Here is a 25,961-nt window from a genome sequence, read left to right as displayed (position 1 = left end):
AAATAAATATAACATAAAAGTGTAAAAATTAATGCCGGTTATGTACAACAATAACAACGAAACAGTGCATCAAAGACAGTGAATACAACAACAACATAAACAGTGACATTTAAATTTGTGGAAAGAAAATACATAAAGAGAGTGCAAAGTAAATACATTTACAGTGGAACCCACATACATTGAACACGACAGAAAAACAGTGGAACCTTGATAAAACCGATAATTTTTATTTTACAAATAAAAAAGAAAAAATATATAGACAAAAGTACAATTTTTATAAAAACAAGTGAAATTTTAATAATTTTTTATCAACAAATTACCAACCAAACAACACAAAAATCAACAAATAATACGGTACGGGTCGCAAAAAACAAATTCTAAAAATCACAATCCAACAATCAGCAACAAAAAGGAGAACAGGAACACGTCAAGAAGAAGCAAAGCAGCCAAGAGAGTGGTAACAAATCACACACAAATACACATACACATTTTTGTCCACTAAAAAGGAAACAAAGTGAGTACCCATGCAATTTTTGTTGTTGGCGTGATTCAAAGGATACAGGGTGCGGCAAAATACGGCACCGACTCTGTATTACCCTTGATGACGCGTCCCAGTATTGGATAATTTGACGCTAGAGACACAAAAATACCCAATCTCTGGATAAAGGACTGACGTTGACCCATTAACGATTACGAGGGAATACACATACACGTCCGCACAAACACATACGAAACTTGCTCTCTTTTTACTTGTTTCACATACAATTGTTTGGAATTTTGGAAACTTTTTTTGGATAAGCCTACACATACACGTACAAATCCAGACCTTTTCGCTCTCTTCTCGTAAAATTGTGGACTTTTTACTAAATATTGGAAGAAAAGAGAAATTTTATTGGAAACGTTTTGGAATTTTGAGAAGTTAGCATCCAAAGCTTGGAAATTAGAGCTAAAATCTTGAGAAATATTACACATACAATCGCATAACCTAGAAATCTTGCTCACACATACATTGGAAATTGGGAATTAGGTGTTAAAATCTTGGCAAAATAGACACACATACATACAAAACGTGAAACATTTATAAAAAAAGGTTGGAAATTTAGAAAATTGTTGGAAATTTTGCTCTATTTGTGGAAAGTTGGAACATTTTAACACTTTTTCTCTCTCGTACTCTCTTGTGTCCGTCCGAATACAGTGGGAACTGTGGAATCTGACCCGCCTTTTTGAACGCTTTAAATGAAAGCATAACCTGTTAGCCATTTTGAAAACAATACAAACTCACAGTTTTTGGAAATTTTACATAACTATGGAAAGTTGCCATCTCATTTTGAGGAATTTTTTACATTACATACACAAACAAGTTTTTATATGAAAATTTTGGCGCAATCTTTGGCATCATAGTGTTGCAAAGACATATTTTTTCTCACTCTCTTTTGAAAAATTTTACAAAAATTACATACACCAATACATAAGCGTACATCTGAAACTTATGGCGCACTTTTGGCGACATAATTTCACAAATTCATAACCTCTTAAAAACCTGTAAGCTTTTTGGAAGATTAAAACTCCTTGTTTTGAAATTTTGCAATCCCACTGCCGGGAATACTCTCGAAAATTCATAACCAAATCAAATTTTGCAATTTGGCGCGAATTTGCGGCGTCATATTGGTGACACAACAAAATCTTGAGGAATTTACATAGAATTAACCAATATTTTTGAAAGTTTACATTACCTTTACAATACAAACCTAATATAAACAACTATTTGGAAATTCAAGCGCAGATTTTGGCGTCACTTATACAAAACAACATAACCTTACTAAACATATATTTTTTTGCGGATTTTGTTTACACATAACCCTATAGGGAAAATACTTTACATAATCGCCATATTACATTACCCTATATACAAATTCCGATAACCGTTGGAGAAGCGTGGCGTCATTGTCATACACAACCGAGTAAATACAATACAAGCGTGAACACACTTGGAGGTTAGATAACCTCACTTTATAAACTCAACATTTATGAATATTTCATCCTTTATTATATTTACCAATTGATAAAACATTTACTTTGCTCAAAAGCATTTACTTTTGTTTTATGAAACATTTTTGTTTGAAACTCTGAACATTTACTTCCCCAAACATTTTCACCTGTGGAACAGTTTGCTGGGACTTGTTGAGTACATGTATTGTCTCAACAAAAAACTTTAAAACTTTGGAAAAATCTAATTTTGGATATTACACTGGCTAAAATTAAATAAAATCCTCCTGTAAGCGGAATCTTAAGTGATTTTATAAAATTTTGATAAATTGTGCTTCTAAAATTGACACGTTGCTGAACCCATGAAGTGACAACCCAACAAACATTTTTTGAACAATCTTTTGTGGATAAAATTTATTTAAAATTTTTAAATTTTTTTTGCTCATTTGTGCTTCTTATCGTGTTGTGGACCATCAAGAGTTGCCTTTTTGTCGTATTTTGCACATTTCTGACTCAATTTGGAAAACTTTACTCAACTTTTTTGGAACAATTGCATACAATTCTATTGCTTTTCTCGCCTCTATTTTTTTATGCTCGTTTTGGAAGAATTTTTCTTGTCGAAGTTAAATTTTTTGGCGATTTTAAGAGATATTTGATTACAAATATTTCTTTTTCTCTCACAAAAACCTCGATAGTGATTTTAAAACCATTTAAGATCATTTTGACTCCTCAAATTATTCGTCGTTGATTTTATAATTTGGAAAATAACATCCGAAATTTTGAAAACTCAAAATTTTTTTGGATTTGTTGCAAAACCAAAAGGAACAAGTTTGTCCTCGTCATTGGGCGACTTTGTCAAATTCTTGCTAAGCAAAAATCTGTTTGAAAGTTTGACCCTTCACTTACCAAAATGGACAAATCTTTATGCGAAAAGTTTGCGAATTGCGTGAATGATCTTAGTGATTACACGTCAATTTTAGCAATCGCGAACCAGATAGACGACATACATTCACTGGAGTCATCACGAGTGAAACTGGATGCGGTGTTCGATCAAGTCAAACGAGCTTATGAGGAGTGTCGAGACTATGTTCCTGAAGCCGAGGAAAAACCGATCGATAAAAATAAATTAAGGAAACATTATTTGGAAGCAATAGACGTCTACAAAAAGGCAATTGGTGCACTTAACGGACAAATACAAACGGTTAAACTGAATGAGAAGGAAGAAAAGGCCAAACGAGAATCCCAAATGGAACAAAAAGCCAGCACAGAACCCGATTTCACCCCGATTTCGAGATTGCCGCCATGTGATACGGAGTCTTTCAAAGGAGGATACGCGGCCTGGCCAACCTTCAGAGATTTATTCACAGCCATATACATAAAGAGCTCCAAAATGAGTAACGTGGAAAAGCTTTTTCATCTCATGCAGAAAACAACAGGCGAAGCTCAGGAAATTATAAGCCACGTGCCTTTAACAAATGACGGGTTTGAGGTAGCCTGGAAACTTTTGATAGACCGATATGAGAACAGGAGGATGCAGGTAAACGAGCAACTCAAAATACTTTTCAATCTCCCAAACGTTACCACTGATTCAAGTTTCACAATACAAAAGTTGCAGAGAACAGTAAATACTTGCGTTCAGACATTAGAAACACTAAAAATTCCAGTTTCTGGATGGGATCCAATTCTAATTTATCTGTGTTCCAGCAAATTACCCAGATCCTTTTTGGAGGAATTTGAAAATTCGCTGGAGGATTGCAAAACTTTGCCATCATGGGAAGATTTCAATAAATATCTTACTCATAAATTCAAAACCATGGAGTCGGTGGGAAATATTAAGCCGAACTTTTCTAAATATAGTCAACCTAAAGTGGAGCAAAATAAAAGGATGAGATACACCAACAGTTTCCAAACAAGTACATTTCAGAAACCTCAAAATCAGAGCGCTATGGGAAAAAATAAAGCCAATTTCTCTCAACAACCCAAGCAACAATATCAGAATACTTGCCAACTTTGCAAGGCAAATCATTTTATTCGAGATTGTGCACAATTTTTGGCTAAAAATGTGAATGACAGAATTCACGTCGTCAAAAATTCTCACTTATGCTATAATTGTCTATCTTCCAATCACGGAGTTAAAGAGTGCAAGAGTCGTTTTGGCTGTAGGAATTGCAGTCAACGACATCATACCATGCTTCACAAAGGTATGGAGAACCGAACCGCAATACAAACCCTAGAACGAGATGGAGAACGCCCTAGTACAAGTACTTCAACTCTAACTACATTCATACAGTCCACTTCGAATGAAAAACCACTAAATACAACTACTTTGACTCTCCAGGATAATGGAAACAACAAACAAAGTTCTGGAGAAACCTTGCTTTTTACGGCTCTTGTGCGAATTGAAGCAAATGGCCAATTTTATGACGCCAGAGCAATAATTGACTCTGGGTCTCAGTCTACATTTATTACAGAAAAGCTCAAAAATCGATTAAGTTTGCCAACAAGAAAGAACCTTGTACACGTCTCAGGCATAAATCAACTTGTTGCAGAAACATCAAATAGATCTTGCGTTTTTACTTTACGATCACGAGTCGAACCCAGCTTTAAACTGGAAGTTTTGGCACCCGTGTTAAAATCGTTACCATCAAATTTGCCGCCATATACTTTGGATAAGACTCAACTCAGAGATGCCACGAATATGGAGTTAGCAGATCCTAAATTCTATATCAGCCAACCAGTCGATCTGTAATGGATATAGGACCACTTATCTTTACAATTGGAGCTCCGATGAAATCGATTGGTACTCTATTAGCCCAAAAAACAGTTTTTGGATGGATTATTGGCGGACCATTGCTAGATGAATCACAGAAACAACGACAAATTACACTTTGCAATACAGTTTCCTTGGAGAAAATATTGACACGATTTTGGGAGGTGGAAGAAACCCCAAAACAGGTTTTGAGGTCAGAGGATGATGTCTTTTGCGAACAAAATTACACGGAAACCACTCGAAGAAATCCAGAGGGTCGATACGTAGTTACCCTACCTTTTAAAAAATACGAAGAGCTAGGAGAATCGAGGAATATAGCACTCGCACAATTCTACAGGATGGAAAGAAAGCTAATGAAAACTCCTGAACTTAAGGAACTTTATGATAAAACTATCCTGGTATATCTTGAGCTAGGACACATGCGAAAGATTTCTGCACAGGACATTAGCAAAGCTCCGAACTATTACCTACCTCATCATGCGGTTATCAGACCCGATAAGATCACATCGAAACTTAGAGTTGTTTTCAATGCTTCGAGTCCAACATCAAACAAGAAGAGCCTGAATGATAACTTATTTGCTGGACCAATCTTACAACAAGATATTGTGTTACAAGTACTGAAATGGCGGTTCTTTAGATATGTATTTAATGCCGATGTGACAAAAATGTACCGGCAAATATTATTGAACCCCAAGCAAACCCAATTCCAAAGGATTCTATTTAGAAAATCTCTCAATGATCCTGTTGAAGACTACGAATTACTTACGGTCACTTTTGGAGTGAATTGCGCACCTTTTCTAGCTCTGCGAAGTCTAATACAACTAGCGGAAGACATAAAGGATACTTACCCTCTAGCATCAAAAATAATATTGGAAAATTTATATGTCGATGATGTGTTAGCCGGAGGGCACACATTACAAGACACAATCAATTCTCGGAAAGAACTTATTTCTGCAATGGAATCTGCAGGATTCGAGCTAATGAAATGGACATCAAATGATCCACAGATTATTAGTGATTTACCTGCAGAAAAATTACTTCCTGTAAACCTACTTGATATTTCCGAGGATGCATCTACAAAAACCTTAGGGATACGTTGGAATATCTCAGGAGATTTCTTCACATTCAACCCTCCAGACATGGAAAATAAGGATTCATATACAAAAAGAGAAGTACTTTCAACGATCGCGAAATTATTCGATCCATGTGGTTGGCTCGCGCCTATTGTAGTGGTAGCGAAACTAGTCATGCAACAAGTATGGCTAGATAAGATAACCTGGGATGATATTCTGAAACCCCTTACTATGCTAAATTGGAAAAACTTCGTCAAAAATAGTTGCGAGATAGAACACTTGAAAATACCAAGATGGATTCATTTCTCACCAGACACAAACATCGAAATACATGGATTTTGCGACGCATCAGAGAGTGCCTACGCAGCCGCCTTGTACATAAGAATTGAAAAATCGAATAACGAAATTGAAACTTTTTTGCTAACGGCCAAAACTAGAGTTGCGCCTATTAAAAAGATCTCTCTTCCACGGCTGGAACTATGCGGAGCCGTCTTACTGTCGAAGTTAACCCATACAATCTTAAAAAATCTTCAAATCTCAAACTATTCATTACACTATTGGACTGATTCTACAATAGTCCTTGCCTGGCTCAAGAAACCGCCGTGCCATTGGTCAACTTTCGTCGGAAATAGAATATCAGAGATTTTAGACAATGTGGGGAACGAAAATTGGCATCATATTGACTCAGAGGATAACCCAGCAGACATTGCTAGTCGCGGGTGCTCGCCTAATGAACTAAATAGTCATCAGTTATGGTGGCATGGCCCACACTGGTTAAAATTAAAGAAATCCAGTTGGCCAATAAAGGAAGTTAATGAAGAAACTAATCTAGAAGCAAAAACTGTAAAGGTTCTGGCGATTAACATCGATGAAGATCCCTTGCAGAATTTTTCCTCTCTATCAAAACTTTATGGAACATATGCTTATGCTTTGAGATTTTGGCGGAATACCGGTGAAAATAGACGGCATCTTCGAGTTTCATCGATGGAGCTTACAGCAGAGGAAATTCAAAACGGAAAACGAGCCGCCATTATACGAACCCAGAAATTCTATTTTCCCGATGAGTACGATTCTTTACAAAAGCGCTCACGAATATCATCAAGCAGTTCTTTGCTAACCTTGAACCCGTTTCTAGATGCAAAAGGCATTATGCGTGCAAATGGTAGGCTTGTACAATCGCCGGCTCTCACCTACAATGAGCGGCATCCTATTATTCTGCCGTACAATGCGAAGTTGACACATTTGCTTGTTGAATTTTCACATAAGGTAACGTTACACGGTGGAAACCAGTTATTAACACGTATTTTGAGATCTGAATTCTGGATATTCAGACTAAAGCCGTTGATAAAAAAGGTTATCAACAACTGCAAACCATGTGTATTATACAAAAGTCACGCTCAAAAGCAAATAATGGCATCGCTGCCCCCCGAAAGGACGTTATTGTCGCGCCCATTCAACACAACAGGGGTTGATTTCGCGGGCCCATTCAACATCAAAAACTTCACTGGTAGAGCTTGTTTGATCACCAAAGGCTACGTCTGTGTTTTTGTCTGTTTCGCGACAAAAGCTATGCACCTCGAAGCCACCAGCGATTTATCAACTCAGTCATTCCTAGCAGCATTTTCTCGATTTATTGGTCGGCGCGGCTGCCCATCATGTATTTACTCAGACAATGGTACAAATTTTGTGGGAGCTGCGGAAATTTTGAAAAAGGAAAGACTCGCTTTTTTCAAGACTCTACAAAACTCTGTTATTCATCAAAACATACAACAAAATCTTAATTGGAAATTCATTCCTCCTGGCGCTCCCCATATGGGCGGTCTTTGGGAGGCAGGTGTCAAATCCTTTAAAACCCATTTGCGTAAATCAATTCCGAAAATGAACTTTACATTTGAGGAATTTTGTACTATTCTTACACGGATTGAAGCATGCTTAAATTCGAGACCACTTAGTTCTGCTAGCGAAGATCCAAACGATCTATCCCCACTAACACCCGGTCACTTTTTGATTGGCACGCCAATTCTTGCTCCACCCGAACCTGATTTCTCAGATTGCGACATAAACTTAGCAAATAGATGGAAAAGGCTCAAGATTATTTCCCACAATTTTTGTCAGAGATGGAAATTAGAGTACTTGAGGGAATTACACCGTAGAACTAAATGGAAATATCAGCAAGATAACTTAAAAGAGGGGGATTTAATAGTCATTAAAGACGACAGACTGGCTCCCAATGAGTGGAAAATGGGAAGAGTCGACAAAACATATCACGGGGTAGACACCAATGTCAGAGTTGTAGATATACGTACTAGTGGAGGAATAGTAACTCGACCCATAACGAAAGTCGTCAAATTATTTACCGACTGACTAGTCGGACCCCCTACTTGTAAAAATCTTGGTACTCGCCTCTCCCTCTTTTCAGATATGGCAGCCTATTTGCAGGATCGCAACATGCCAGCAGCCAATGGTGCACCAGTACAAGCCCGAAGACCCCGATCCCGTTCACCTGGAAGCCAGCGACAACAGCATCACCAGCAACCAGACAGAAGCCGTTCATCCCAGCGCCGTCGCCAGCAAGATGCCCGCCGTGATCGCCCCAGCTTCTGGCAGCGTGCGTGTGGTCTGTGTCAGGATGACCACGCGCTAAGTACGTGTCGCCGCTTCCTAGATATGTCACCCCATCAAAGATACGAGACAGTAGAGAGGCGAAGCTACTGTCGTAACTGTCTGGCTAGAAGCCACCTTGCACCCGACTGTACATCATTGACGAGCTGCCATAAATGCGACAATCGCCACCACACCCTTTTACATGGGGCTCCCCAAATTCAAGAGCCTCAACCGATGATTCCCGATGTAGTTGTGAGGTTCACTTGGGACCTTGTCTTTGTGCCAACAGCGATGGTACGTGTGGTGGCGGAAGAAATTGAGACGTACGCGACAATTCGAGCGCTCGTTCTTCAAGGGGCAGCAATGTCCAGGATTTCTTACTCATCCTTCAGGCGCCTGGGTTTGCCTTCATTCCTGCACAAAAACAGAAGATTTACGACATTTAAAATCATGAGTCGCAACACCAATGATACGTGGGCATTGAAGATAAACGCCCTAATTACGAATGAGCTCCCATACCGGCCATATAGCGACCCAATTATCGAGGACCCTACAGTCGACTTCCCCGCAAACCGTCTGGCCGATGTTGATCCCAGAGGTAACCTCCCAATTGAACTGGAACTAGGCGGTGACACGTACTCGGCGATAAGCAGAGAAGGCCGAATGTTTACTGGGCTGGGCGATGTTTACGGCTACGAGACGGCGTTGGGCTTCGTCATCAGCGGTCCAATTAAAAACATGGAGAGAAGCTGAGCTGAAGAGAAGCGGAGTTTATCACTGTGTCACTGTGAGGGGGAGCATGTATGGTCAAGGACCATACCGGTCATAATTACTTTGGTCGAACCTGTTGTTTGTCAAATTTGTCATTTACTTTGGGCTAGCGGTTCGCAAATATACATATATATTTACATATTTATGCAACTGCTAGTCTATTCCCTTTGCTGCCTTCCAATAGCATTGGAAAACATAGTTATGCTTTAAAAGCGATCAAGGCAGCAAAGGGATTTCAGTTTCTCACCGGTATTTCAAGCGCACGTTACTCTCACAGTGAACACAAGTTACAATAACACAATTTGTTACAACATAAAATCTGCTCAAGTCACATACATATTGTTAAAAGAACAGAAAGTGAACATAAAATAATCACAAGTACAAACTAGAAATTACACACAAGAAACAATCACATTTTGTTAAACACAAAACATAAAAGTTGTTAACTATCTTTGTACATATAACACGTAATTGCATACAAAAAACAAAAATTACAAAGTTTAAAATATTTACTTAAAACATAATTAAAATCACAACACATTTTGTACAGAACAGTTAAAAGTGAAAACTAGCCTAAATTGCACATTACTTAAACCTATTTAAAACCTAAAACTATGTAAAACTTAAATCTATCTAAAATCTAAACCTACCTAAAGAATCTAAAACTACTTAAAATCTAATATTGCACGAAATATATTGCATTCCCCACCAATTTGTATAAAAAAGAACCTAGCCTGAATTAAATATATTGCACTAAAAATTTCACTAATTAAAACCTAATCTCAAAACAACACAAAATTGAATTGTACATACACATACAAACCACATTGAATTACAAATAAAACCACTCACTATACTTTGTACAAATATTAAAACGAAAAAAAACGAAAATCTTATCATTTGTTAGAAAAAAGGAAAATTAAAACATTAAAAAGGTTTGTAGAGAAACAAATACAAAACTGTACAAGGAAAAGGTCGTAAGTCCAAAGACATCCAATTATCTCCCAAACGCGACGGAATTTTATCAAACAAAGTACAGTTATGGAAGCGGAATAAATAAACGAACAATACTGCCTTTACCACCATAATAAAATCTTTAATACAGACAGCGCTGGAATGTTTTTTCTTTCTCCTGAAAAATTTATTGAGAGGGTCTTACGACCTTTTCCGACGGAGCAGACGATATGCTGTTTATATTAGAGCTTTTTGGGTGGTTAACCTTCATTATCAGGATTTTTTTTGACGTATATGTAATGGAGTTGACATTTAAAACCCAGTGGGTTTGTTAAATGCGGTTATATATAAACGTACTATAAGGTGAGAAAATGACAAATAACCCAGCATTCCTATTACAACATAAGTTGCTTTCCTATACAAATGTAGGTAATGGAAAAAATTCAAAAACTCAATCAGAAATGTCAAAATCTACGTTTCCAAATATGGTGATAGTTTCTACTCGGCCAAAATTGTCTAGCTGAAAATTTTGTTTAGATAATTTTTGTTTAGATAAAAGCGAAATTTTTTCTAGTTTTTGGAATAAGGGTACATTTTTAGCACAAAATGGGAAAAAAGTACATAGTACCATTTACGATTTCAGGTTCTGGAATATAACTATAATTAGATGTATACGTTTTGAATATCCACATATCAGATTTGAATATATTTTATAGTGTTTAGTCCTTTATTCAGTATATACCGGCATAAATTGGCAATTTTTGTTCTTTTTGGTCAAAAAGCTTCTTTGGAAATATGCTCTAACTGCCGATTTAATATTGATGACATGGTTTTAGTTTATTGCACTAAAAATACATAATTTTATAATATCGATCTATATTGTACGCATACAACCGCTTAATGCAGAATTGAGAAATGTTCACTCCTTGGCGAAAAGTAATGGATTATTGTTATATTCATCCACGATGAATAATAAGCAACATGAAGAACACCCAATGACTTGTGCAAAATGACATCACTAAGAAAAACCACACAATAGCGTGGTAGTCGTAAAATAAGTCAAAAACCTTGGAATTATCTTTAACATGGCAAAACCACTCATATGTATATTTGTGCTAGAAAAGCATTTGGAATGGTAAAAAATATAGTTCATTCATTCCTCACGGTGCTCTTGAATCAAATTTAAATGGAATGTGCTTACACCCATGATATCATTGAGCTAAATATGAACCGGGGTGCACTCATTGATATGAGAGAAGTCTCCCTTGTCCCGTATGGGATGTTGTGGAACAATGTTTGTTGTTGTGCTTACACCTGGGTAGTTTTTGCGGATTCTGAAACTACAATGTTCATAGATGAGAAAAATTAAAAAACAAAAAAATCGCCGGAGCGCTTTTTACAAAAAAACCGGGATTCAAGTTGACATTTTTATACCCTACACCACTATGTGGGGAGGGTATTATAAGTTGGTTTTGGCCAAAAAGTTTGTAACGCATCGAAATAATGGTCGTAGACCCATACTCATATATACCAAAATGAATGTCTCGACGAGCTGAGTCGATCTGGCTATGTGTGTCCGTCCGTCAGTCCGTCCGTCCGTCCGTCTGTCCGTCTGTCCGTCTGTCCATCTAAACATTGTAATCACGCTACAGGTCGCAATTTTGATCGGATCGTCACGAAATTTTGAATGTTGATGGGGGTCCCGGAGGGGAAGAAGCCTATTGATTTTGGTGATGGTCGGATAATATTTAGGGGTCGGAAAGGGCAAAAAACTTAGGTGGTTAAAAAGACAAGGTTTTTTTTCAAAGCGAATAACTCACCTTCTATATGGGGTATACCAAAAGCAAAACCTGACAATGAAAGTAGAAAATATCACCTTTCTAATGATGTAAAGTTGGTGCTCGTAGATGATCAAACAACGAAGATATCACAATAGTAGCAAATAAAACCCCAATTTTCATTTTTGCGATTTTAATTATATTGACGAATATCACAGCTTTGGTTGCAAATTTTCCAAAAGCAAAGCCTGACTATGAAAGTAGAAGATCCCGTCTTTACAATGATGCAAACTAGGTCGGCGTAGGTAACCAAATAACGGAGATATCGCAATAGTCGGTAATACATCCCATTTTTCTATTTTTTTGAAAATCACGCTACAGGTCGCAATTTTGATCGGATCGTCACGATCAATTTGAGGGTTAATGGGGATCTCACAGATGAAGAAGCTTATTGATTTTGGTGATGGTCCGATAATATTTAGAGGTCGGAACGGGCAAACACTTATTTGGAGAAAAGTCAACATTTTATTTCAAAGCCAATATCTTTGTTTCTTTAAGAGGTATATGAAAAGCAAAACCTGGCCAGGAAAGTAGAAAAAATCGCCTTTACAACGATGTAAAGTAGGTTGTCGTAGGTGGTCAAATAGCAGAGATATGGCAATAGTCGATAATGCATCCCATTTTCCGATTTTTTTGTAATCACGCTACAGGTCGCAATTTTGATCGGATCGTAACGAAATTTTGGGGGTTAATGGGGGTCCTAAATAGAAAGAAGCCTATTGATTTTGATGATGGTCGGATAATATTCAGGGGTCGGAATGGGCAAACACTTATTTAGAGAAAGGTCAACGTTTTATTTCAAAACCAATATATTTGTTTCTTTAAGAGGTATATAAAAAGCAAAACCTGGCAAGGAAAGTAGAAAATATAACCTTTCCAGCGATGTAAATTAGGTTATCGTAGGTGGTCAAATAGCAGAGATATGACAATAGTCGATAATGCATCCCATTTTCCGATTATTTTGTAATCACGCCACAGGTTGCAATTTTGATCGGATCGTCACGAAATTTTAGGGGTTAATGGGGGTCTAACAGAGGAAGAAGCCTACTGATTTTAATGATGGTCGGATAATATTTAGGGGTTGGAATGGGCAAAAACTCATTTGGAGACGAATTTAAAGTTTTATTCTTTGTGAATATATTGGCTTTTAGTAGGGGTATTCCAACGGCAAAACCTGTCAATGGAAGAAGAAAATATTACCATTACAATGGCGTAAAGCAGGTTGGCGAAGGTGGTCAAACAAGGGAGATACCACAATAGTCGGTAATGCATCCAATTCTTCCATTTTTTGCAACCAAGCTACAGGTCGTAATTTTGATCGGATGGTCACGAAAGTTTGATTGCTTATGGGGGTCCCAGAGAGAAAGAGGCATATTATTTTTGGTGGTAGTCGGATTATATTCCCTAAAAGAAATGTTTACCAGTGAAAACTTTATGCACAGGGGTAGTGGTGTAGGGTATCACATGGTCGGCCCCGTCCCGACTATAGCCTTTGCTCACTTGTTAGTGGTTGTTTAGGTTTTTGCGACTTTGCTTAAAAATCGCAAGTCCTTATCAAAATTCTCTACAAGATTGACCTTAATGATATTTTCGTAGGTTTTACAACTTTTGAGATATAGAAGATGAAATTGGGACAATTCAAATTCAGTTCAATTCTGTATCGTCTCCTTATAAAACAATGTCATGACTGCAATTTCCCAAGGTAAACTTATATATCTAAATAAACAAGTAAAAAAGCATTAAGTTCGGCCGGGCCGAACTTTTCATACCCTCCACCATAAAATATTCTGAACTAAAATGGAATAATTACTTTTCATTCCTGTCCCCAACTTTAAGTGGGTACGTTAAAATGTCAGATAATGTTTATGTACATTTATGCTTCATTCGGGAGGCCCTTTTTTATGGTGTATGTATGTTGACAATTTTTGGTGGGCTAGAAATTGGGAGGTACTGTTATATAGGGGTTATAATAAAACATGGACCTATGTTGACAGTTTTTGATGGGAGCCTTTAATGTCAAATAACTCCTAATTCGGTAAAAAAATGTAGCTAGAATCTTCAAAGTATCGAAAATCGGTACATAACGTGGGAACTTCAAATGTCATTAACAGCTAGTTCGGAGGTATCTGGGCTATACGAAAATATGAACTTAAATGAACCATTATATGGGGGCTATACCAAAACGTGGACCTATGTCCACAAGTTTTGTCATATAAGTTTATTGGCATTTAAGAACTTTAAATGTCAAATTATACCCAGCAAAATGTTCGATGCCAAAGATGACATTCAATCATGGGTGCAAGTGATCTAGCATGTCATCTTTTTAGCATCTTCATCGATGAATTTTATATGAGCGTGGACCCCAAAAGATGACGTTCTTTTCTGGATCCTAAGCATGTCATTTTAACCAATGCGTTGACATGTCATTTCCACCAATGCTTTGGCATGTCATTTCCACCAATGATTTGACATGTCATTTTCACCAATGCTTTGACACGTCATTTTCAATCATGCTTTGACATGTCATTTTAACCAATGCTTTGGCATGTCATTTTCACCAACCCCTTGGCATGAAATTTTCATGTATTGTTTGGAAAATGGAAATGCTGTATTGAAATATGGTTTTCATGAAAAACAAAACTCTTTATTAATTAAAACGAATTCATGAAATAACTACAATTAATTTATCAGTTTAGCTTTTCAAAAGTTTACATCCAAAATTGCAATGTAATCACCACCGCTGCAACGCAAAATATTACTTCCTCCGTTCTTCGCAACTGATATTCTTTCATCTTACAAAAGGTTTTTTCAATTATCTTCCCATCACCAGTTTAGATTTCGACATGGACTCCAAATGCACTCCTTTAAGTATTTTTATACCCTATACCACAATGTGGAAAAGGGTATAATAAGTTTGTTTTCCCAAAAATTCATGTAACGCCGCGAAATATTCGTCGTAGACCCCTCATGTGGTATACCAAACTTCATATCTCGACGAGATAAAGCGATTTAGCGATGTGTGTCCGTCCGTCCGTCCGTCCGTCTGTCCGTCCATTAAAAATTGTAATCAAGCTAGAGGCCGCAATTATGGACCGATTGTCACGAAATTTAGTATGGAGGTCGGGTTTGGACCAGAATAGAACTGATTAGTTTTTGGCGATGATCGTGAAATGTTAAAGGGATGAAATGGACCAAAAACAAAATTTTTGCTCGATTTTGTAGCCGCTTTGTAGGTCGCAATAATAGTCCGATCGGCGCGAAATTTTAAACGTAGTTTTGGTTTGAGATGAAGAAGTAGCGTGCAAGTCAACGGTATGATCGGATAATATTTAGCGGGTTAAATTGATCAAAACTTTTGTGTGAAAATTGGTAAAATTTCTAATGCACATCTTATAACAGCTAGCCCGGAAAGCTAGTGCACAGGGATAGTGGTATAGGGTATCACATGGTCGGCCCCGTCCGACTATAGTCTGTTCTTACTTGTTATTTCGTAAATTACTTTTATTTTATAGTTTTGTTATTTTATAACAACATTTTGGTAATTTATACTCTTTTGTTTAGTGACGGAAATATGTAGAGATCTACAACCCGGCTTGCTTTAGGGATCTCTAAGAACAAAATGTAACGAACGGGGAGGAGAGACTTTTTATGGAAAATACCATTTATGCTTAATTAATTTATTTTTAATTGTTTCTTTCCAAAAGTAGTTTCTTCTTTATTTTCAGATTCTTGTTCCTTTTCGTTTCGGACTTTTTTTCAAATTCCAAGAAGCAAGATTTGATTGATTTCATTCTATGTCAGATTTAGAACAGACAAGGGAACTTTTAAAATAGCAATGTGTGCAGTCCGATTCTATTTTTAGCTCGATGGTTGGGACTTCATATAATACCAATTGTTTAGAAGTTTTAGTTGTTTGATATGCAGGAAATGTAAGACAACATCACGACGACAGTTCTAACAACTTTGGTCTGTTCCAGAAACTGCAAGAATCTACTTATTTTTACTACGATAACAATTTTTCCTTTATGTTATCGGAAAAAATAGTAAAAATTAGTAGATTTTTGCAGTACTGGAACATACCAAAATGAAAATAAACAGGTGTGTAAATAAAAACACAAACATCATCTCTATTGGATCGATGGAATGGGTACAAATGCTGATGAAAAGATCGGATCTTTCACGACTTCCTTTGCATTGGTTCAAATCCTAATGAAAAGATCGGATCTTCCACGACTTCCTTTGAACCAATGCAAAAGATGACATGAAATCACGTCATCGCAAAGAACCCCTTCCGTCAAATTTTGCTGGGTAGCTACATCGGTCTGAAAATGTAGCTACAAACGTCAAAACACCGCAAATCGGGGGTACCGTTATATGGGGGCTATACCAAAACATGGACCTATGTCCACACGTTTTGTTATATAAGTTTATTGACACTTAAGAACCCTAAGTGTCAAAATATAGCTAAATCGGTCTGAAAATGTAGCTAAAACTGTCAAAATACCGTAAATCAGGGGGTACCGTTATATGGGGGCTATACCAAAACGTGGACCTATGTCCACAAGTTTTGTTTTATATGTTTACTGACACTTAAGAACCCTAAATGTCAAATTATAGCCAAATCGGTCTGAAAATGTAGCTAAAAACGTCAAAATACCGTAAATCCGGGGATACCGTTATATGGGGGCTATACCACAACGTGGACCTATGTCCACAACTTTTAATATATAAGTTTATTAACACTTAAGAACCCTAAATGTCAAATTATAGCTACATCGGTCTGAAAATGTAGCTAAAAACGTCAAAATACCGTAAATCGGGGGTACCGTTATATGGGGGCTATACCAAAACGTGGACCTATGTACACAAGCTTGGTTATATATGTTAATTAACACTTAAGAACCCTAAATGTCAAATTATAGCCAAATCGGTCTGAAAATGTAGCTAAAACCGTCAAAATACCGTAAATCGGGGGGTACCGTTATATGGGGGCTATACCAAAACGTGGACCTATGTCCACAAGTTTTGTTTTATATGTTTACTGACACTTAAGAACCCTAAATGTCAAATTATAGCCAAATCGGTTTGAAAATGTAGCTAAAAACGTCAAAATACCGTAAATCGGGGGGTACCGTTATATGGGGGCTATACCAAAACGTGGACCGATATAGCCCATCATCGAACTTGACCTGCCTGCAAACAAAAGACGCATTTTCCCAAAATTTCAGCGTCCTATCTCCATTTTTGTGGATGCTAGAGTGATTACCACAGACGGACGGACGGACGGACGGACGTGCTCAGATCGACTTAGAATTTTACCCTGATCAAGAATATATATACTTTATAGGGTCGCAAATGAGTATTTCAATGCGTTACAAACGGAAAAACAAACTTAATATACCCTCCATACTATGGTGGAGGGTATAAAAATTGGTACAACTTAGGAAAAATTGCATATTCCAGTCTTGTAGAGAATTTTCACAGCAATAAGATAAGACTTGCCGTATTCAAGTAAAATCGCGTAACCCTAAAAATGGTACAGCCTGAGAACAAATCATGAACATCAATCCTGTTGAGAATTTTCACAGCTACAACATTTTCTTAGCTCCATTTCGATTGGACTTGCAGTTTCCAAGCAAAATCGTGAAACCCTAAACAACCGCTAAAAATGTCAACTTGAATCGCGATTTATTTAAAAGCGCTCCGGCGATTTTTTTTGTTTTTTGATTTTTCTCATCTATGAACATTGTAGTTTCAGAATCCGCAAAAACTTCCCAGGTGTAAGCACCTTCCCTATAAATTTGATTCAAGAGCACCGTGTCCTGCTACAGTCAAAAAGTCATAACCCTTTTGTATACACAATCAATTAACTTATACCTACACTCGATAATTTGTACTAATTATTACAAATGCTTGGAATTTTGGCAGTTGTTTAATGGAGAAGTTGCTGTAAAAATTGTTTCAGCAACAGTTAGTAAAAATTATCGAGTACAAGGATATAACACCTTTTATAACACATTAATCTTGTTGTATCTTATTATACAAAAGAGCTTAGTGATAAGTGAGCGAGTGAGTGAGTGAGTGACAGATCATCGCCCAGACGAAACGGCTGAAGCTAGAAGCTTGAAATTTTGATTGTGGGTTGCTGACGGTGTGTAGGAGTGAGATAAGGCTGGGTTTTTGGAAATTCGAACGGGAAAGGTACGAAAAGTACTAAAAGGTACTAAATATGGTACCCTCTGTATTAGGCAAAGGGGAAGAGCTAGAATTCGGAAATTTGGATTGAGTGTCCCTAAATCCGTGTTAGAAAGATGTACCAAAGGGTTTTTGAAAATTCGAACTACAAGTGTACGAAAAGTTCTAAAAGTTACTAAATTTTGTATCAATTCTGTATTTTTAACGGAATCTTGTTATTTGGTATGGGAATCAAGGTTAGGAAGTGGTATGGTACTATGTTTAGTACAACTTAGATTTGAGTGAACTGATAGGACTAGAATCCAGAAATTTGGAATTAAGATTGTTATTGGTGTCTATGATTGAGGTAGTTATGGAAATTCGTACTTATGGGTACGAAAAGTACTAAATGGTACTTAATTTGCTACAATTTGGATATGGGTAAACGGATAGAGCTCCAATTGTGAAATTTGGAATTATGATTACTGTGGGAGTGTAGGATTGAGAATATATTGGAAATTCATTCTTATTGGTACGAAAAGTAGTACTAAATGGTACGGATGAAGCTCGAATCCTGGAGTGGGGTGAAGGATTGAGGTAGTTTTGGAAATCCGCACTTATGGGTACGACAAGTACTAAATGGACGGATAGAGCTCGAATCGTGAAATTTGGAATAAAGATTACTGTGGGAATGTAGAAATGAAGATATATTGGAAATTCGCATTTATTGGTACGAAAAGTACTAAATGGTACGGATAGAGCTCGAATCCTGAAATTTGGAATTATGATTACTGTGGGAGTGTATGATTGAGGATGTTTTTGAAATTCGTATTAAAGGGGACAAAGCGTACTTATTGGTACTAAATTTAGTACAAATTGGATTTGAGCGAACGGATAGAGCTGAAATCCTGAACGATGGAATTAAAATTACTGTTGGAAGTTTTGAAAATTCGTACTTATGGGCACGAAACGTACTGAATTGTACTAAATTTGGTACAATTTGGATTTGGTTACAGGGATAAAGCTGGAACCGTGAAATTTGGAGTTAAGATTACTGTTGGAGTGTAGGATTGACGAAGTTTTGGAAATCGGTACGAAAAGTACTAAATTTGGTACAATTTGGATTTGGGTGAACGGATAGAGCTGCTATCCTGGAATTAGTAATTAAGATTACTGTTGGAGTGTAGGATTGAGGATATTTTGGAAAATCGTACTTAAGGGAACGAAAAGTACAAAATGCTACAAAATTTCGTACAATTTGGATTTGGGTGAACGGATAGCCCTATAATCCTAAAAGTGGAAAGTATGATTACTGTTGAAGTGTAGAATTCAGGTAGTTTTGGAAAATCGTACTTATGGGTACGAAGAGTACTAAATGGTACTAAGTTTTGTATCATTTGGTACTGAACGAACGAATACAGCTGGCATCCTGAGATTTGGAATTAAAATTACTGTTATAATTTTGTGTTAATGTCAGTGTAGGGTTAAGATATGTGGTTGTCGAAATACGTAATATAAGTATACGAAAAGTACTAAATGGTACTCAATTTGTTGTTGGGTGTAGGGACAGAGCTTGAATTTTTATTTTTTGGAGTTAGGGTGAGCATTGGTGCGTAACGTTGATATATGGACGTGTTTTTAGAAAAATTTACGAAAAAATTGTTATTTTGTAAAGGTTAGAAGGAATTTTTGAAGTTTTAGGAAGAGGTTTCTCAAATTCATACTTGTGTATTTATATGTAAATAATTATTATAGGGTTTGGAAAAACTGTTAGAGCTATAAATGAGATTCGCGGTTGTTGTGAATGGTTGATATAAGAAGGTAATTTTTAAGGTTATACCCAGGAGATGAAAAGTTCTAAATTTGGTACCATTTTGTTATTGCGTGAACGATAATATAAGGAGTTTTTGTTATGAAATGCTTACAAATTCTGAAATTTGGTATGCGGGTCGGTGATGGCTGAAATGGTATCGGAAACACCTAATATTAGGCTACAAAAAGTACTAAATAGTACAAAAATTGGTTTATTTGTTTACAAGCATGTTTTACTTTCTGATGACAGAAAGCCCCTAATTAATATGCCTTAAAAATGTGAGATAATTTGTGAGGGTGATTTAAGGCTGATTTTTTTTTTTTTTTTTTTTTTTTTTTTTTTTGAAAAATGTTACGAATAGTTCTTAAATAAAATCTAATATTGATTAAAAATGATATTAGTGCAACATAATGTTCCTGTTCGCCATTTCCATATTAAATATTGTTTATTTGTTTTCTATATTCTTTCCGTATACGAAGTAGCGGACATTTTGCTAGTAGGATATAAATAAATATCGACACCTCCAAAAGTGAGTTTTGCAAGAGAAGCTCTCAAAGTTTGGAATTTTTTTGAAATTCAGTACTATGCTAAGTCAATATTTGTTTATAACTTTCGGATTGACCGATCATTACCAAAATTAGACTGAATTTTAGTTAAAGGACGTTAAATATAAAAATGTAAAGAACTTGAAAACATGCTAAGTCGACTTAGCATACTATTATTTGGAAGCTTCGATATATAAAGAAAAATATTCGCCGCAATATTGTCATTAAAGTTGCCAAAGGCACTATGCACCTAAAAGGCAAAGATGTCAAGGAATCTTAATTTCCAAAAAAAAATGAAATTTCATATCTGTCACGTGTTTTGCTTACATCCTGATCTAAACTTTAAAAACGTCATATTTCTAACTCTAGTTCACTATTTGATTGAGTCTTGTTGCATGGTAAATTAGTAAAAGGTAAGGAAAGGAACAAATACGGGCAATGCCAATAAAAATGTCCGGATTGTCGTGTAGAAAAATCTCACTATTTTTTACACGTAGAGCACTTTTTACTTCTTTATATGATTTAAAAATTACAATTTTAAAAAAAGTATAATGATATAACTACCACAAGTGATTTAATAATAGAAAATAATTTATTTTCTTTCCTATTCGTTAATCCGGACTATTTGATAACTCGGACACCGCTAAAACCTGTGGTGTAGGGATTTTCGAGTTTATACTGTATATATGGAGCAATATCCAAATCTGAATCGATTCTTACCAAAATAAATAGGGATCGCCCTAGGGCCAAAAAAATCTCCAATTTTTATGCGAATTGGTCTATAAATGTGACCTGTACTTTGTTTTCAAAAAGACATGGCCAGATCGATAAATGCGAATCTATGCAGATCATCAAAAGGAACTGTGGGTCTATTTCGTTTCCTTTTGCATGTTGCAAACTCATTCACTAAGACATAATACCCTTAGGTTATTAAAATATAGTTATTAGTGCAATCATGAATAAAAATAACGTGCGGAATTTGTTGTCTTTCCCCAATTTCACAATTGTTTATTTCCATATTTATGCCCAAAAAGCGAATATTTTTGTCCACTCGACTAGAATACGCCATAATGAAGCGAATCTAATGGTTTTCAACTTTTAACAAATATTGATTTTAAAAGAATTTCACCTTTTAAAATTATTTTCCTTGCGGAAAATTCAGAGGGAAATATTCATATTATACGATTTTAGTAAAATATGAAAGATTTTATGTAATATTCTCTATTTTCTTAGTCTTTATTTCTAGATCATTTGTTTTTCTGTCAGACAATTTTGGCCGAGCAGAAACTATCAACATATTTGGATACATACATTTCTGATTGAGTTTTTGAACAAATTTGTATTAGAAAGCAACTTATATTGTAATAAGAAGGCTGGGTTATAGGAAATTTTCTAAGTCTTTTAGTCCAGATTTATTGCTGTGGCGGAATAATAATTAATAACATAATTATTTGTTAAGAAATCGACGTTTAACGGTAATAAACTTAATTTAGAACACTTTTTAATTGCATTCAGTTTTCTTCAAAACGAATTTTGGTTCAATCAGAATTTTCGTATCTTTATTAATAAAAAATATATGCAAATATGCAAAATCCGATGTCTAGTCATTATACATATCAAAATATGAAAAACACCTAAAATCCGGCTTCAAAATGTCAGCATCCATAAATGGTGGATGCAGTGGAAATTTTGAAATGTGATACATTAGAAGTGTAATCTTCATTGTGTATTCTTCTACTTTTACTTTGGACAGATGTCCGTCATTTGAATGGTTAAACCAACAATCGAATGCTATTTAAAAAACCTCGATGGCTTCAACGTGTTTTTGCCTATGGTTACACTGTGCAACATTTTTAAGGTGATACTGTGCAAACAATTCGAACTGAGGATTTTTTGAAAGTACAGACCCAAACGACAAGAAACCCTAGTTGAGTTTTGTTGTGTCAGATCCAGTTTGGATTTTATGGCCCTATCTAAACATGGTTAAATATTGAGTTTTTAAAGAAATTCGGGGCTATATCTCTGAAACCAATGCGAATCTTCTTCTGACCTCAGAAGCAAATTTGTAGAACTCGAAAAACTACATTTATTGCCTCAAATTTCAAAATATATGCAAAAATGCCACAATTTTTATACATTTCGCACCGTATCTCCAAAACCGTTAATTTTTTCTGAATATTTTCTTCTGGAAAAATATTCCCTGAAATGTAATACACAACTCTTCAGAACATGTCATTGTTGTAAAATGCCTCTATCCCGTTGTTTTAAGTACATTTTTTAACGACGATTTAATAAAAATGTCAATAATGTACTGAAATCCGAAATGCGAGAATAAACTGTTGGTGTGAACTGAATAAACTGTGTTGTAAAAGATATGATGCAAAATACCGCTGAAACAACATGAAGTAAGCATTTTAGAGTTTCATAATGTTCTAAAGAATTATTGAGAACTTTATTTGGAAGATTTTTGCAAAAGGTTACTTGGTTCAACTCCCAATAGTTTAGCCGATACTGACCAGAATTCAGCAATTATGTAAAATTTTCTATATTTTATAGATTTTGATGCCGTAGATGGAGTTTTTCCTATGTGGTTTTTTCAAAAGATAAGTTCTACTAGTTTAGGGCTACAATATTGCTAAAGACAGCAAGGCCAAATTCCTATTCGTTTCTGAGATAAAGGCCTGATAAATGCAAAAAAGTGTAGATTTAGCCCGGTTTAGATGAGACAATAAAATCCGAACTGGATCTGACAGGACAAAACCCTACTAGGGTTTTTGTAGTCTAAATATGTACTTTCAAAAAATGCAGACTAGAAGTTGTTTGCATTTTCAGTGTTGCATAGTGTAATAAAATATGAAAGATTTTATGTAATATTCTCTATTTTCTTAGTTTTAATTTCTAGCTCATTTGTTATTCTGTCAGACAATTTTGGTGAAGCCGAAACTATCAACATATTTGGATACATTCATTTTGACATTTCTGATTGAGTTTTTTAACAAATTTGTATTAGAAAGCAACTTATGTTGTAATAAGAAGGCTGGGTTATAGGAAATTGTCTAAGTCTTTTAGTCCAGATTTATTGCTGTGGCGGAATAATAATTAATAACATACTTATCTGTTAAGAAATCGACTTTTAACGGTAATAAACTTAATTTAGAACACTTTTTAATTGCATTCAGTTTTCTTCAAAACGAATTCTGGTTCAATCAGAATTTTCGTATCTTTATTAATAAAAAATATATGCAAATATGCAAAATCCGATGTCTAGTCATTATACATATCAAAATATGAAAAACACCTAAAATCCGGCTTCAAAATGTCAGCATCCATAAATGGTGGATGCAGTGGAAATTTTGAAATGTGATACATTAGAAGTGTAATCTTCATTTTGTATTCTTCTACTTTTACTTTGGACAGATGTCCGTCATTTGAATGGTTAAACCAGCAATCGAATTGCAATTTAAAAAACCTGGATGTCTTCAACGTGTTTTTGCCGGTCATAATTTCCACGCAAACTAAATTTTTTGCTAAATTTTTGATTTTTTTTTCAAAACCACTTAATTTGATCCAGTAATAGTCATAGTTACTGGTAAACTACAATAGTTCGCGTATTATAATAGTACAAACCTTGGCTTCATGGACACTAAATTTGTTTGTCCTTTACTCATACATATACCTTTTCTAGCCTAATGGCTCAGGGTATAATGACAAATTTCTGGTTTTCTATCAGAAAGGCAATTTAAAAGATCTCCTGATCTCCTATAGAAATACCAGTTGGACAGCACTTTTTACAACGTTGAAATCATCAGAGTTTCCACTACTGTACTCCATACATACATTCATATATACATATGTATGTTGTATTATTTAGTTTTCCCACTGTTCTCGATGTGTTGTTTGTGTTACTCTTTTGAAAACAAACAATTTTGTTTTCCAATTTATTTCAAAATTCCAGATGTTAAACATTGACTGGCAACCAAACGTAATTAGCATTTCTATTTAAATAGGATTGGCTGTTTTCCACATTTTATGTCCTATATGGGGTGCGGTGACGTACCTACTGTTTGTTTTGAATTCTTATGGTGTGCAATGTGTGAAGTGTTTATGATTCATATGTGTGTGTTCTAACAACGTGAAAAAAATACCCAGTATTGGTATCCCTTCCAATCCTCGTTGATAAAATCTGTGTTTACTTTATCGTGAGCAGGTAGTAAGGATATCCGAACAAAAACTAAATCCCTGACAACTGAAAATCAACAGATGCCTACAAAAACGGTTTTCATTTTAAATGTGACATTCAGTCTTTAATAAATCATCGAAGTGAACGGAACAGTGAATAAGTATTTTAACGCAAAGTGTAAAGAATATAAAATCAAAAATTTAAAATAATGTGAGTGTTTGTTGTCCCGTCTTTTTCAATGATAATTTTTATTATTTTTTGTTTTCCTTTCGCAGTTGACTTCACAGTCCAAGTATGCTACAAATAATTAAATCGGACTTGATTTCCACATTAAAGTCTTTGGTAAAGTCGGCTATTATTCGAAATCAATACATTGCTGGACCTGGATCCATTGCTGCCGCCACAAAACGACATTTCTCGCAAGATACAGTTGTTTGCAAGAAATACGACGTAAATGATCATGAAGAGTTTGATCAATTGGTAAGAATGAGGCTAACACTCATGGACATTTTTCCCACTGTTTAATATTATCATAGAAATTTAAAAACACCTTCAATTACTCCATTTTTTTAGGTCATCAACAGTGATCACCCAGTAATTGTCGATTTTCATGCCGAATGGTGTGAACCATGCCATGTGCTGACACCACTCTTACAAGCTCTGACAGAAAAGTCAAAGCACGTCGATTTAGCCATAGTAGATGTCGAACTGAACAGAGATTTGGTTGAAACCTTCGATGTCAAGGCTGTGCCTGCTGTATTGGCTTTCTACAATGGCGTCATTGTCGACAAATTCATTGGCTTAGCAGATGAAAAACGCCTGGAAGCTTTAATGAAAAAATTAAAATTGAAAAATCAAGTTGCGTGTGCTATTCCAGGCTAATTTAATTGATTTCTTCGCATTTCTACTTTTTTCATATTTCATTCATCACTTTCTTTATACTCTTCAAGACATGTATTCTTTTTCTACTTATTCTTCATCTACTCTTAAACTTAAAATAAAAACAAAATAACATGAAATAAATTTTGGCGTGCCTTTTTATCTATTCATCTGATCTGAAAGACTTAAGAGGGTCCTCCCTTAGCAGTCCTGAAGATTTTCAATAAAAGATCCGCACAAAAGGTTTTTATAGAAGACAGAAGGCCTTCTTACAGAAAATCGGAATGTTTTTGATAGAAGAAAACCTTCAGGCAGAAACCTATTATGACTTGCCATAGAACTCCTAAAGGTCTTCTCTAGAAAATCAAAATACT

General features: G+C 35.7%; 2 protein-coding genes across 2 annotated transcripts; both read left to right on the top strand.

Moving 5' to 3' along the window:
• Positions 1 to 217: 217 nt before the first annotated feature.
• LOC141398321 (uncharacterized) lies at positions 218 to 9,186 on the top strand. The gene is made up of 2 exons (XM_073975605.1): positions 218 to 514; positions 8,249 to 9,186. Exon 2 carries the CDS (start codon positions 8,251 to 8,253, stop codon positions 9,184 to 9,186), a length of 936 nt encoding a protein of 311 aa, XP_073831706.1. The 5' UTR covers positions 218 to 514; positions 8,249 to 8,250.
• Positions 9,187 to 25,002: 15,816 nt separating this feature from the next.
• Positions 25,003 to 25,590, top strand: LOC141398320 (thioredoxin-like). The gene is made up of 2 exons (XM_073975604.1): positions 25,003 to 25,188; positions 25,282 to 25,590. The coding sequence occupies exons 1-2, from the start codon at positions 25,003 to 25,005 to the stop codon at positions 25,588 to 25,590; spliced, it is 495 nt and encodes a 164-aa protein (XP_073831705.1).
• The last annotated feature ends 371 nt before the right edge of the window (positions 25,591 to 25,961 follow it).

This window comes from Musca autumnalis, unplaced genomic scaffold (genome assembly GCF_047663935.1).
Source record: "Musca autumnalis isolate F117 unplaced genomic scaffold, ASM4766393v1 scaffold_3, whole genome shotgun sequence".
NCBI lineage: Eukaryota > Metazoa > Arthropoda > Insecta > Diptera > Muscidae > Musca > Musca autumnalis.
The sequence above is the reverse complement of the archived record's forward strand: the minus strand, read 5'-3'. Positions and strand labels throughout refer to the sequence as shown.